Consider the following 15401-nt stretch of genomic DNA (forward strand, 5'->3'; position numbering starts at 1 on the left):
AGTCTTTCCCTCATCCACTAAGCAGGTCACCTTGTCATAGGAGGAGATCAGGTTGGTCAAGCAGGACCTGCCTGTCATAAACTCATGGTGCTGGGCCTGACTCCTTGGTTATCCTATACGTGCCACATGATGGTGCTCAGGATGAGCTGCTCCATAACTTTCCCCGGTACTGAGGCCAGGCTGACAGGCCTGTAATTCCCTGGATCCTCCTTCCAGTCCTTCTTGTAGATGGACACCACAGTGGCTAACCTCCTGTCTTCTGGGACCTCTCCTGTTTGCCAGGATTGATAAAAGATGGAGAGGGGCTTGGTGAGCTCCTCTGCCAGCTCCCTCTGTGCACTTGGTTGGATCTCATAATGATGTTCTTCTAGTACTCACCCTATTGTTGCTTTGTTTTTCCACACCCAAACACAACAAACAACATTTCTGTCTCTCAGCCATTGTGCTCACACACATCATTTGTCAGTCAGTGTTCATTTTCCTCCAGTCATCTGGAAATGTAAAATCAGCTGAGGAAGGGGCACTGGTCACACAGAAATAAAAGTTGTTTCTTTGCTTTGGGTTTGTTTAAGTCATTCTCAAATCCTGAAGAAAGGTCCTCAATGTCAGTGAATGGGAAGTGAAATCAGATTAGAGCTTCCAAAGTGGAAGGAGCTGTTATAATGGTACAGTCTGAGTTTCTGCATAAATCATAGGTTCTGACTCGTTAGTCCTATCTGAATCCAACATGTTGAACACAGATGACAACGGAAAGCTTGTAAACAAGCTTTTTTTTAGATGAATTAGAGTTGTGTGCCAGACGAGCAGAGAGGCAATATTCTACTCCACGACTCCAGGCAAGTCATTAGGGTTTAATAAACAGAATGGGCAAGGATACATGAAAACACCTATGAAGAATACTACTGACAGTGTGCACATGGTGATTTACTGTACTGGAAAAGGGTGGCAAGGTAGAAATAAATCTTGTATATGTTTTCTCCTCTGTAAAGCCTCCATGTCTTCCAGTCACTTGGATGAACAATTTATGTTGAGAAGTGTCCCGAGATCAAACTTCAGTCAGTTATTCTATGACAGGAGGAAGAGGAAATAGTGTAAGTTACATCATACAGTTGCAGCTAGTGAGCCTTCATGCTGAATAGTGAAAGTCTGAATTAAACACATATGCATCCATGTGGGCTGAACCTCCGCCTGACCTGACTGAACACTGTGAATACGGCTTTACAGACCACAAAGCAATTTTCAACATTACTAGACAAGATTCCTGTGATTGTTACTGAGCTAGCTATTTGGACTGCTTTTGTACGGACTCTTCTAGGGTGTAAATCATCACAGCCTAAAGTAAGGATCTGAAATGAAGTCAAGTGGAGCCCTCCATATGACTGTGCATTTCTCTTCACGACGTACAATGCGAGCTGGGGTGGCTAGACTCAGGGGTCACGTAGATACCTGGGAAGAGGTGAGATGAGCCCTACAGAGTTGTTGTGGACAAACAAGCTCCGACTGCATGTTTAGAATGATGTGTTCAATTGTGCCCAAACCATATGGACCTGAACTTGTAACTCTTGAATTTTCTTCTAGGTACCTGGCTTAAGAGACATCATGCATTTATCTGTCTGGCAATAATCTGGGCCTATGCTACATTCTGGGCTACAGTGCCTTTTGCTGGTGTGGGGAGCTATGCCCCTGAGCCATTTGGGACCTCCTGCACCCTGGACTGGTGGCTGGCACAGGCTTCAGTGGCCGGACAAGCTTTCATTCTGAGTATTCTTTTCTTTTGCCTCCTGTTCCCAACGGCGGTGATTGTGTTTTCCTATGTCAAAATAATTTTAAAAGTCAAATCATCCACCAAAGAGGTTGCTCACTATGATACCAGGATTCAGAACAGCCACATACTTGAAATGAAGCTGACCAAGGTAGGTATGAAGATTTAACTCAGTTTGCTTTGTTGGGCTATAAAAGCAGGCTTGGAGAGCTTCAGCCATGCCCTCTGCTGTGCTAAGCGATAGTACAATGCTCTGAAGGTGGTTCTTCTACCTTTCTCTTCCATTACTGTCAAAATGGGGGAAGACAGGAGCTGAGACATTCTTTTGTGATTAAGGCACTCGTGTCCCTGACACCGTGATTCACTCTGAAGCTCTGCCACAGCCTTCCTGTGTGACCTTACCCAAGTCACATCATCTCCCTGTGGCCCTGTTCCCCATCATAAAGCTCCCTTTGCTTTCAGAAAGAGCTGTAAAGAATTATTTTAAAGAATTTGAAGTGCACAGGAATTATAAGAGAAAAACAGGTAAAAGGCAGGTTACTGTAGCAGGGAAATAAAGCTTGCAGATTGCTTACATTCCTCTGTTAATGAAGATATAAATGAAAGTTACTTCTGTGACATTGCAATTGGTTTTATGCAAATAATTTATCATTTAGGTTCAGCCATGAGCTGCTGATAAAAATGCACTTGTGATAAAATTAATTTTACGTCTCAGACCATATCCTGTTTTCCCTTTCTGATTGAATCTATTTTCTATTTGACAATGGTGGCAGCCACGATCCTTGCTGATACCGGTTATTCTGCCAGGAAATCTCTCAAAATAAAAATCTGTACTGATCAAGCCCAGATTCCTTAGTCACAGAACATTCACCAGCCTCTATAAGCCATGTCAAGAGGGAGACAAACAACATCTTTTGCTTGGCTGATCAAATTTTATTACATTTTCAGGGAGCTGAGCTGAAAGTTATATAATATACAGCAATAAGTGACATTATGTCTAAACATATCAGAGGATCTCAGCTAGCTACCTGTATGGTCATTGCTGCCCATACAGCTGACAAAACCGTGCTTGCCTTTAAAAAAGGGATGCTTCAATACAGTACTGTTTTGTGGTTATTCAGCACCTTTCCTTTGAAGAACAATGGACACTTTTGATTTGAGGGTGCAGATTTATTTTTGTCATATTGGAGGAATCATGTAAAACTTCAATGTGATCTGAGCCGAAAGACTAGTAATTGTCCCTTCTGTCTTGGATCTACAGTGGGGAACATAATGCTGGGATATATATAAGTATGGAAAATGAGTCTTCATCATAACCCATTTAATTCCACAGCACAATTTAGATCAAACAGGCTGTGTTTCAGACCCTTGGCTCACATGCACTGATTCTTTAGTGACAGACAACAAAAAAAAGCATAAAAGAATGAAGTTTCCCTTAAAATAATATTACTGTCAAGATGTGGAACTAAAGGCTCTATGAAATGTTATGCAATATCTAAAAACCTTGGGCATTCTGATGATTTTTTTGTTGTAATCCTGCTAACTGATTTATTCCAAATCAGTACACATGTACTAGAATCAGTCTGGATGCAGTAATAGTCTGACAATGCCAGCAGTATGATGGCCCATGTCCTTCAGGATATGTTATTGCATGATGTCATTTGAAGCTGTATCAGGCTGTGACTGAACACATGCAGACTGGTTCAGATGAAGTACATAAAGCACAGATTTTGGGCCCAAACAGCTTTTCTTTAGTGTTTATACTAAACATTCTTATGCTACATTTCTTCATGTTATAAGGAAGTCCTTTTCTCATTTACCAGGATGCAAGCTAAATGTTTGGTAGAAATTTGCTTTTTAAAGCATCTACAGATTCTGATGGAGTACAAATCCATGTTGTGGGTTAAGAGAAAAAAAACACCTAGACGTTGTACTAACGTTCTCATACTCAGTTAAATTCTCAGTAGTTTCAGATCTGGCTTACCCAGGTAGATACAGTCATTTTTTATCTGCTGGAGTGGGTATACCCAGGGACTTGACAGCTCATGCCTTGTTGAATGACTTGATGCTTACTTTTTCTGTATTTGTCTTGAAGGGGATTCAGATGGTTAACATTGTTTCCAGTGGAAGATAGGCCATAGATCCTCTTCCTGGGTGCAGGCAGAAGACAGATCTAGTTTATCAAAACTCTTCTCATTCTGTTACCAGTGGCCATCCTTGTGGCATCTTATTGGTCCTACTGGGTTTTGACACCTCTGTGGGGACATCAGCACAGGCTACAAGTGAGGAAAAAGTCCTGCATTAGATCAGGGTGTTGAAAAAAACGTTTCTTCTTTTCCTGATTTCCTTTGTTTCTGCCTTGGTGGCTAGCACTAAGTGAAAGAGAAGAAGGAGCATTAGTAGTTATAGATACAAACTCCTAAACAAACTCACCTACAGACACTCAGGGTCTTCCACTTCCACACACCATCAGGACCTAATTCTGTCCTGAAAACTTCTTCAAAGACTTTGATTTTAGGAACTTTGGAATATGATTTCAAAAGAGCCAGAATGTGGATGACTTGCGCTTCATAATTTGTTTTTGGTTTTATTTTCCCAGTGCATGCTTATTTCACTCTGGAATGGAAAAGATACTGGTTTTCTTTTGGACAATTTGAGGAATGTTTGGTTGGAAGACACTATAGAAGGGAGAAGTTCCTCAAATAAACAAGAAAAAGAAAAAAAAAAAACCAACAAGAAACCCTGTAGGAAATGTTTCTAGTTTAATCTGCTTTCATTGCAAAGATCTTGCTAAGATTTTCAAAAACTTTCACTGCTCTATGTTATGTATTATCCTAAAAAAGAGTCTGTATGTTTTTAAAGGACTCTTCTCCTTAAATAATTTAAATTTAATGTCAAAGTATTGTTGTTTTCTGAGATACCATTTAGTTTCCTCATGTTTAGCCAGACCTTATAGCATTTTTAAAGGTTTGTGGTAACAGACTCATTAAGTGCTCTGTGTCAGTGAAAAAACCCCAGGCACTAGATAAAGAGAAGAGAAATGCGTGACAGCTTTTGTTCATATTGTAAATTCACCTGAAGCGAGTTAACACTTTTCTTCTCCATCCTGTGGCACATTCCCTTCCATTCTGCCCAGCTCTGGGCTGTGCTGCCCGTCTCTAACTCCTCTGGATTAACCTCTTTCTCTCTTTTTCCTCTCACAAGGTGGCAATGTTGATCTGTGCAGGGTTCCTCATTGCCTGGATCCCTTACGCTGTGGTCTCGGTGTGGTCAGCCTTTGGACAGCCGGATTCCGTTCCCATCCAGTTTTCAGTGGTACCAACTTTGCTTGCAAAGTCAGCAGCCATGTACAACCCGATTATTTACCAGGTCATTGATTGCAAGTTTGCCTGTTGCCGGTCAGGAGGATTGAAGACACTGCAGAAGAAGAGCTCTTCAAAGAAAACAAGGTAATTTCTTCTCTGAGAAGTAGATCGTCTTTAAGTACACAATGTTCCAAAAAGTACCAAACTAAGATCTACCGGGAGTCACAGCTCTTTGAATCTTATTTCTTGTTTTTAATCATGACGTATTCAGGATCTTTCTTGCCATGAAAATTGGTGAAGTGACTCTAGGTGCCAAAAGAGAAGCAAGGAGGTGATTCTTACTTTTAGATCCATTGTATAGTTGGAAAAAAGTCCCATTGGCCTTAGCAGTTTTTGGATCAGTCCTGTCCTCCTGTTCCTTTTCTTTCATGTCATCGTATGGGTTACCTCCAGAAGGTGTTGATGACCTCCATTGTCAGTGAAGTAAATGGGAGACAATTGTGTTAATTCCTTAGATAATTAATGTGTTAATACTGCACCTTTCAGGCACAGAATTAGCAGGAAGAGAAAATAGTTCCTTAATCACCCTGTAGGTACCGCTCACACCCAAGAAAATCCCCCAAACCGGCCCCAAACAAACAAATCAAAGTGTAATAAGAGCTATATAAAAAGGATGCTTTTCTATTTACAACTTTCTGGCAAAATCTGTGCTGACCACCAGTGGAGTTCCTGGAAACATTAATTGTACACTTGGAGGAAAAATGTTTCTCGTTCTGTCTTATGCCAGACAAGTATCTTACTTCTGTAATCGAACCAGTGAGATAAAGATGGATGCTAATCTGACAGTGTAGGCTGATATAAAGGCCACAAATGCCCTACCACATATGTGACTGTGGATTAATAGAATTCCAGTAATTTGCTTCAAAAGCCTAGAACACATGTGCCTCAGTATGTACTTATTAGGGGCATGAAGGCCCATTTCATCATTCATATTATTCCCTTACCAATTCCAGCATTTTTTGAGGCATTGCTCAGAGCGAGTCAGGATCGCGAGCTCCCACAGCTTCCCTTAGCAGATGATTTTATGATCTTACACTCAGATTTACCTCATCTGCAGGACATACAGGGTTTATGTATGTTGTAAGTGTTTGAGGTGCTGAATTTATAGCTTACCAAAAGCCCTTCTGCCCTTTTAGACAAATGGGAGAAAAATCCAAAGCAGCCTTCAGCAAATCTTTGGCAGCTGGATTTGCATTTCACAAGCATATTCAAGCTCCAAAGGAGGAAGGAGGTTTCACTTAGTCCCTCGTGCTGAATGTAACTTGGCTTTCCTAGGCCTCTGCAGTGAACAAAATGATCTGGAGAAATTGCTTCCCAGAATTAAGAACTTAATTGTTAGCTTGGTATGAACAAAATGATTGTTGTGCTTTCTCCTTCCCATAGGATGTATACCATATCTGCACACAGAGACCCGATGGTGATGAACGAAACCCAGCTGGAAGTATGAAGGTCCATTTCATATACAGCAAATGAAAACCTGATGATAAAAATCATACCGTCTCAAGTTCCTCTTTCTGTAAATAAATTAAAACATGACGACAGTTTTATTTTACTCCCTAGTCCTATGTACAATGTAGTTCTTTGCATCCAGACCAAAATAGTGCGATTAGAGCTGAGCAAATATTTTAAGTACTCAGAGGAAGAAGAAACAGAGAAGAGTCATTTGTATAAAAAAATTTTATTCACTTCAGATTTATTTATTTTTTTTGTTAGCACTAGGAGATGTGATAGTTTTGACGTTATTTTCCCTCATGGAAAAGGTAGTATTCACAAAGGCCAGTTTTAGATTGCTAAAGCTAATCTCCCCAGATTCCTGCTGCAGTCACTGGAGAACTGGAGCATGAGAGAAAGGACTCCTTGGAAGACAAATCTGAGTTGGCCCTTCACTTATCAGGGGTCTGAATCACCCACTGGAGAAATATTAGCCCACTCTCTCCAACTCATGTGGCTACAAGCTATCTTAAAACCGCTTTGACTTCAGTCCTTCAATATTCAGAAACATTTTGCTTTCAGTCAAGGCCAGCTCAGAAGCGCCACACTCACGCACTGCAAATGGTCTGCATCTGTGAATGAGAGGGGAAAGGTCTCTTCCTGAAATGCTAGTTTCATTTAAACATTTTGGAATCATGAATGACTTCGTAATAAAAAAACAGAACCTTAATGAAGTCAGCCCCATATAAGCCAAACTGAGAAAACCAATAGTTTGCACATCTTTTTACCATTCCCTGGTCAAAATTAAAATGAAATATGATGGCAACAAGCATACAGGTTTGAATTCTTTGAATGGTAACTGGCTTTTTGCAGCTTGTATTTTACTTTTCACCCTTCTTTATGAGATCACTATGTAATATAAAATGACAAATACTTCAATTCTAAGCATGAAACCAGACTCAAAACTAGCGAATTAATGGGAAAGATTACAGCACAGTAACAGAGAATTCTTTCTCAAATGCAGTTGTACCTAATTTTTAAGCACTAAGTGCTGGAAGGGTAAGCATTAGGAACGATTTAAGGAGAACAACAGTCCAACTAAAATGAAGCTTGTAAGTTCCTAATACACTCAATAGGAAAACAACGTGCCTTGAAAAGACCTGCAAAGTAAGGCAGCCAAAATAGTTGCATTGGATCTGAGCCATAATTATTCCCTTTTTTTTTTCCTTTTTTTTTAGATTTACCTTAAGGTTGAGGCATTGCTACAGACCAAAAATTAGCCGTCCAGTATAAGCAGACTTTTAATGTTTAAAGTAATGGTTTTGATGTTTGTGCATAATTTCTTTGGGAAGAATATGATACTATAAAAAGTAAGTTAATTGCAAATCAAAGAGTCTCCCACACAGCTTTGTGTTGACTGTTCAATTAAAAAAAAGACAGTTATAAGGGTTCAATTCTTCTTCTGAATTGTTCCTTTAAGGAAAGAAAGCAGTTATGAAAGAGTTTCAGATGTTTTCCTGTTTAACATTTAATGGTGCTTGTTATCATATTGTTATTTCACAATTGTGTTTAACATTTATTCCCTGCTATACTGAACTGAACTTCTTTTGTAGGTGATCTGCAGTGATGTTAATCTTGCTTTATACAATAATGTCTTAAAGGTTTAAAGTAATATGATGTTTGTTGGAGTGTCCCAGCACTCCCATTCTGCAGTACAAACAGTTACTATTTTCTCAAATGATATTCAGACAATGTAGCAGAAGTTTAATTTTTTTGAATATCCTAAGCTGAGTAGAAGAAAGTTTTGTTTCCTTCTCCGCAATAATTTAGCAAAAGTTTAAATAAATACTAGGAGAACGCACATAGGTAGAAGGAGTTGCCATGTTACCTATACAATGTTTTGTGCTGTTTTTTTCCCAAGAAGTTGAGTTCTTTCACTTCCACAGATCTTTCATTATAAGTCGACTTTATTTCTTGACTATCGTTGCAAGTTGCACCCAAGTCTTCATCCAGAGCACAAGACATCCTTTACAGTATTTCCAGATTTGGTTATGAAGCCATTAACAATCTTCCCTCCCTGTTCCTGCAGCTTTTATTCTTTTCTTCATACAGGCAAACTTTGGCTGGTATCTATAGATGTTTATCATAACTAAAGTCTGATGTAAGGCACATGTGCTGTGGCCCTATAAATGCAGATTATTTGGAGCAGAGCTGCTGGTAAGATTGTAGGAATTAGCCACTAGTCTGGCCAGATTTTAGGGTAGATCAATTCACAGTTTGTGCATGAACGCTTCCTGCAGTTTCAACTGGGGAGACTTTTCTCTTTAGTTTTTTTTAATTATGTACTTTCTTTGGAATTGCTGCTGGATCATCCTAGAAATGGATACATACTGGTGGTAGGGCTGAATGGTATATTCTTAAAGACTGTAAAATATTTTTGGATGCCATTATAGGGGATGTATTAGATACATGTGTTATCTAAATAGTTCAGAAGTTTAGTAAACTCCAAATATGTACTTCCAGAATCATGAAAATCACATTTCATATGATTTGTTTTTTATTTAGGGCCATAATTACATTTGTTTGAAGACACAGTTTTACCACTACTGAATGGTATCTTGCTCTGTAAGAGACAATAGGACACCAATTTAAGCAGGAGTTAAAGCAGGAGTTTGAGACATATTTATACTGAGCATGTGTTCAAGTGAAAGGTGTTTTCCTGAATCAAGCAAGATGTAAACATTCAAGCATGCAGAACTGTAATGTAAAAGCAGAATCTGAACCTAAGAGCTCATGGAGCTCGTTCAATTTAATGATAACAGAGAATGGACGTACCTTCTTTGTCTACCTGTATAAAGCAGATCATACAATTACTTTCTGCCCTGCTTGGGATCACAGTGGTAGAGGAATAAGGAGGCTTATTATGGATTCAAATTTTTCAAGGTCAACTTTGAATTGAATTGATGGCTGTAGCCTGATGGTTCAAAAGGTAATTGTTTGCCATTGATGCTCAGGACAGAGTTTTATCCTCTCCATGTGCTAGGACTGATAATTGATCATTATATAAAACTGAGCCACGTAACCTTGGTCTGAGGTCATCAAAAGACTGAATCTCTCATTTTCTGTTCCAGAAAACTTCTCGTTGTTTGGTGAGATTCAAACTTACATTGTTTTGCGATCTGAGCTTAGTCAAAACACCAACATGGCTATGAAGGAAGACTTCTTTATTGCATTTTCAATATTTCATCCTCTTTGTTATATTAAGAAAGTTCCTCATTTATGTATTAACATTAAACCAAATGTTTTTTCAATGAAAATAGTGTCATCAAGAATAATAGCTATACATGAGAACCTTTTGGTACGTGCACATTTAGACTGAGCTGCTCAGAAGCAAAATGCTATCTGCATTCACTGTCAGTGCCTTGAGGGAAATAATTGACACAGGTTAAGACTCCATTTATATAATGAGCTGACCTGGACAGTAAGATTGCCGCAGTGAGACTAAGCCACGACTCTGCGTTTCAAGGTCATAGATAGTGAAATTATGCAGAGAGCATGTGGATATGGAAACTTTTGGTCATTTTCAGTCATAGATGGAGAATGCCTATAAACCTTCTCCTACAGACTTGGAAATCTGTTGACAAGTAGAACTATCAAGATTTACAATGCTTGAAGAGACACTTGAGATAGGGGAATTAAGCAAAGTTTTATGACAGAAAAAGGTGAAAAAAGTAAAGCACTAAAAATGAAAGTTATGGTCTTGAGCTTTCAGAAGAGAGTAGAGAGCATTTGTCCATGCAGGTGAATGCATCTGTAGCAAAATTTATTTCTACACCTGTAATAATAATGAAAAAACCCCCAACTCAACAAGTCATTTGTTAAAAATATTTATGGCCTACAGAGCAAGATTGCAGCCAGCAGAAGATTTTTGGCTTTGTGGCATCCAAAGGGAAAGAGAAAATTGATGTGTCTTCATATGAAGAGAGTTTGATTAGTGAATTGACAGACACAATGCTAGTGAATCAGATTCTTTGGTGGAACTTTTCTCTTGGCTGACTGTGTATGGACAATGTCTTTTGGAGGATGTCCCACTTCCAGTGTGCGGGGTGGTCTTGGTCATGAGAATAAATCTTAATTGTTTTTAACTGACCAGGCACTTCATTCTTGTGTAATCCTACATTATTCATTTTATGATTGTACTTCTACCTCTTCTTCCCACAAGGGAACTTTCAGACACATCAATCTGCATCCCTCAGGAAAGCTGCTTTGACATCTTTTTGGTTACATTTCCCAGCTCAGGCTGTTCCCAGGTGATACTTGCTGGGGGTAAGCAGTTCTTAACAAATAACATACACTGCAACACCCATTTTTCTCCCTCCCTTCTCCCAAGACAGATAGATGTTTCATTGGTTTCCTCCACATCTGCATCTTTCCAAGTTTCACACGTCTGCAGTTCTAGAGCCCCAAGGAAGAACATTTACCCACCTGAAACTAGAATTTCTGGAGAGCTGTTGCTGAGCAATGAAGGGAAGAGTCCTTTATTGTCATCACTATATTTACATTCTTGAGCCATTGTGCATCCCATACTGACCTTTCTTTTATTTACATGCTTTGCTTTTCAGGTTGACTTGTATTGCCCTTTACCTGGCACACAGTGCATATGGTGATAGGGCTGTTTTTGTAATTGCCCATGATAATCTTCGGTTCCTGAGTCTTGGACCTATAGGTCAGAACAAAATCCTTTGAAATACAAGACTTAGCTACATATTTCATGCTTCCATTACTTCTGAACTTAAAGGATTCTTCACTGACTATGTATAATGAGCTTCTATCCATCACTGACCATACTTTTGTGTCACAAGTAGTTAGGGAAGAAAACCCTAGAAAATTGCCATGTAATTTGTTAAAGATCTATTCTAAGAGAGGCATTCAGTATCATATCAAGTAACTGCAACATCTGGATGGTAGATACTAATAAAGAGCAAAGGTTTAGTAGGATCCTTGAGTCAGTAAGACAGACCATTGGTCTGTAATTTGGACGTAGCACCTAAGGGGAATTTTGGGAGTAGATCTCTTAACCGTTCTGTAAAATGACAAAGAAATTTGTGAAATATCAAGTAAACATTGTCCTGACCAAAGCTTGACTGTTGCACAGAACATATTTTGGTCATAGATGCTGAATATGGTGTGTGGTATGGTATATGTTTTAAATGATGAATAATGTTTATATTGCAGTAAACGTAATCCTACAGTAGTGAAAATAGAAAACATTTAGAAAATAGGTATGTGTAGAAAACAGATATGAAAAAAGGTGTGAAGGTTGTTTCAGTTTGTAAAAGGGGCTACACAGAGGTGTAGCATCTTAAAATCAGAGGCTAGTGTGAAAGTCTTGCTCTTTCTACATCAGTCTTGCAAAACATAAAAAGAGGATCTTACTCTAAGGTTTTGCATTCATGGAAGCAATCTGCAACACCTTAAAGTCTTCCTCTCAAGCATCAGAACATACTTGATCCTGAATTACAAGCCATTATCTTAGATTCATCAGTGTGTAGAGAACTTGTCTCTCTGTCTGCAGTCCTGGTCCCCAAAGCTAAGGAAAGCTTTAGGGAAAAATGTAACAGGGAATTAAAAAAAAAGATCATGTATAAGCAATAGGAGCTAAAAGGAGAGGATGGCAGGGTTAAGCTAAGTCGCCTAGAAGAGAAAAGGTCTGAGAGTAAATTAAATCAGCCTATAAATAGCTTTAAGGCAATAATAATGTAAATGAAGAAAGGGAATTATTCACAGTCTCAGAAGGTGATAGAATGAAAAATCAAAGCTGGAAGCTAAGGCAGGAAAAGCTGAGATGGGGCTTCTAGAGGAACAATCAGGCTTTGGGAGAGATCTCCAGGGGAGAAATTAGGGCATGATTTACTAGAAATTCAAGAACAGATTAGCTAATCCACTAGCAGAATTTATTTACAACACAAAATACATCTACATGGCCATTTTTAGTCCTGATAACTGATTTTATGAATGTTTTCCTAATTTAAGGGGTAACATCTCACCTTAGGACCTATCTGTACTGCTGGAGAAATGAGTGCTGACCTTGCTGTACTGACAGCTAGATTGTATACACTGAAACCGGCTTCAAAAGACCTGTCATTCAGTGAAACTTCACTTCTCATCAAGTGGTTTCAAAACCCAGAGTTGGTGCAATGCAGTGGCATGCATAGATGCCAAGTTAAACTTTGCTATGAAAGAAGTAGCTTTGCTTTCTCAGTTATTAGATGAGCTTTTCAGGGAGGTATCGTTCTGCAACACTTGCAGTGCGAGCTGAAATAAAGTGCTGTATTTTCTGCCATAGACAATTTCTTGGAATAAAATATTTTCAGTTATGCTATCGAGCTTTTGAGAGTATGATAATAAATCTGGAATCTCAAAGTGATTAAATTAAAATATACCAAATAACCACATGGGAAATTACATGAGAAAATTACCTTTAGAAAAACATTTATTAGTGGTTTGTGATCTACATTTTCATTCTTAGGAATTATATTTCTAACAGAGTTAAATTTACAAAGATATCAGTAGGCTTTTAGTGATACTGACCCAAAAATAACCGAAATATGAATGTAATCTCAAAGCTTAGGTGTATTCATTGTATAGAAAGATATTCCTACTACTGAAGATGTGTCCTTATAAAGCAATTATTTCAAGTGTAATTTTTAGTGTATGCACTATATTTATGATTTCAGTTTGTTGGCAGTAGAATTGTATTCACATTTAATGTCCTGATACTGGTCTATGCTTTGTATTGTAAAGCAAGAAATCACAGGCACATATGAACTAGCTTTTTCCTCTATTTAGAGGATCAGATTCCTTCCTGCTGGAAATAGGTACACACCTCCTTTGAAGTCCTTGGTCTATGTCTATTTACAGTTTCTACTGTAAAAAAAGAATCTTGTGTTTACTATTTATCTTGCATATTTTCCAGAACGGCAACCTTACCAGCCTTGGTGGAGTTGCAGCTGGTTTACAACGCCTACAATAGATGATCTGGGTCCATGGGGAAGAGGGAAAGTAGGTAGGGGCTGGGCTTCTCTCTCAATTACAGATGAGATAAATCGGGAGTAACCCCGCTGAAGTCAGGGGCCTGGCCACGGTCTGAAACTGTGATAGAAATAAAAGGAAACAATGTCTTTTCAGCTGTATTGGAGCACGCTGGACCCAAGAAATGTCAGACATACTGACTGCTTTCTAAGGGCTCATTCTCCAGCTCTGACTTCAAAAACTCGACCTTGAGCTAAGAGGGTCCCTCTTGCTGAGGGGAGGTACTCATTGCAGCAAGGGTTTAACGTGGACAGTAGCATGAAGGTGAGGAAGGCTGAAGGCCACTTTGTTCCTGTCGCTGAGTGATTTCAGCTTCCTCCCATGTTCTGCTTCTGTCTGTTCTTTTAAAAATGCACTTATCCTTCCCCATGGCCTGCTGGACCATGCAGCTAAGTGTTAGTGATAGCATGTTGGTGTTGCAAGCAACATTCAAAGCTGTATACAGCTGTCAGAAATTAATACAGACCTTTCTAGAACATTTATTGCTGGATCTTTTTGGTATAATGGAGATCATGGAAGATCTGAGCATGATTATTAACAAACTGCAGAGGTCAGAGCAGTGGGAGAGTTCATAAACTCTTACAGTCTTGTAACTCACTGTCCCGAATTCAATTGTTAGTGTCCATAAATGTTTCCAACACATTGTGTGTCAGTGCAACGTCCTGGAACTGCAATCAACAATGTAAGAGAAAATTTATGGAGTGAACCTGTAAATAACTGTGTAAGTTCTCAAGCAGTGTTGCTGAGTTAATATGTTGTTAATATATAACGCTGTGTTATGAAGCAGTGCAGAACCTAGCTTACTGGCTGCACTTAACACCAGGGAACACTTCGCTGTCACTGTATTGGAACAACAAATCGGTTATTTTCCTTTTTCTCTGCCCTTTTTTATTCCTCTAAACACACCGCCAGATGGACAGCATCACGGGCAGACTTTATTTTCTGCACTTTGTTATCTGAATGTGCTTTCAAATAAAGCAAGAGAATGGATCAATGCTGTTAGCTGTTGTTTTGTCTCTAGGTTTTGATTACAACATTGTATGATTTCTCATCCAGGCTGCTCTTGGTGCCATTTAAGTGCAAGCCATAACCTGCATGTTTCTGCAGTCCAATGCTTTGCCGTGACTTGAGTGGCTGCAGAAAGAGGGTGAGGCCCATTTCAGTGTAATGAGAAGCACGCAAAGCAAAAGGTTAAGTTATTTGTCTGCCACCCTAATTAAAAGGATTCTTTAAATAAAAAATGAAATACTTTCTCCACCTCTTTTTCCCTCTGCCTCCATGACCTCAAAAGACAGCCAGCAGCTTTGGCTGAGGGATCCTACAAATTAAGCTTCAGGAGGTACCGTGGTTTGGGCATCCTGCTTAGTGGAGTGCTACCTGGGCAGGGTTTTCATGTGCTCTTCCCTGAGAAGACAAGGAAAAGGGATGCTCTCATTCTTAGTAGTAGCTTTACCCTGTTCTTTGAGACAACTGAGGGGAGCTGAAAACTAGGGGGAGTGGGCAGTCTTCCTTTTTCTGTTCATCTGATGGGAGATGCACTGTGGAAAACCTTGCTGGGCAGTGCTCATGGCAGGGAAAGTGATGCAGGCAGGGTGAGGCGGCATAGAGCTCGGAGCTTTTCCTCCCGGACTCATCCTCTCCCCTTCAGCGGTAATCTGTCCATGAATCTGGCCAGCCAAGGCTCAGAAACTGCAGATCACACCAGTGAAAAGCTGAATGCTGGGTGGCATTGACTGGACATGGCAGTATTT

General features: G+C 39.4%; 1 protein-coding gene across 1 annotated transcript in view; it reads left to right on the forward strand.

Annotated features, from left to right (window-relative positions):
* Positions 1-14590, forward strand: part of LOC130151948 (opsin-5-like) — a 38516-nt gene extending 23926 nt beyond the window's left edge. The window contains exons 6-8 of the mRNA XM_056344740.1: positions 1579-1913; positions 4967-5211; positions 6511-14590. Of these exons, the coding sequence (XP_056200715.1) occupies positions 1579-1913; positions 4967-5211; positions 6511-6574 (644 nt within the window). The 3' untranslated portion in view covers positions 6575-14590. The remainder of the gene's footprint in view (positions 1-1578; positions 1914-4966; positions 5212-6510) is intronic.
* Positions 14591-15401: the final 811 nt, after the last annotated feature.

This window comes from Falco biarmicus, chromosome 6, assembly GCF_023638135.1.
Source record: "Falco biarmicus isolate bFalBia1 chromosome 6, bFalBia1.pri, whole genome shotgun sequence".
In the NCBI taxonomy this organism is placed as follows: domain Eukaryota; kingdom Metazoa; phylum Chordata; class Aves; order Falconiformes; family Falconidae; genus Falco; species Falco biarmicus.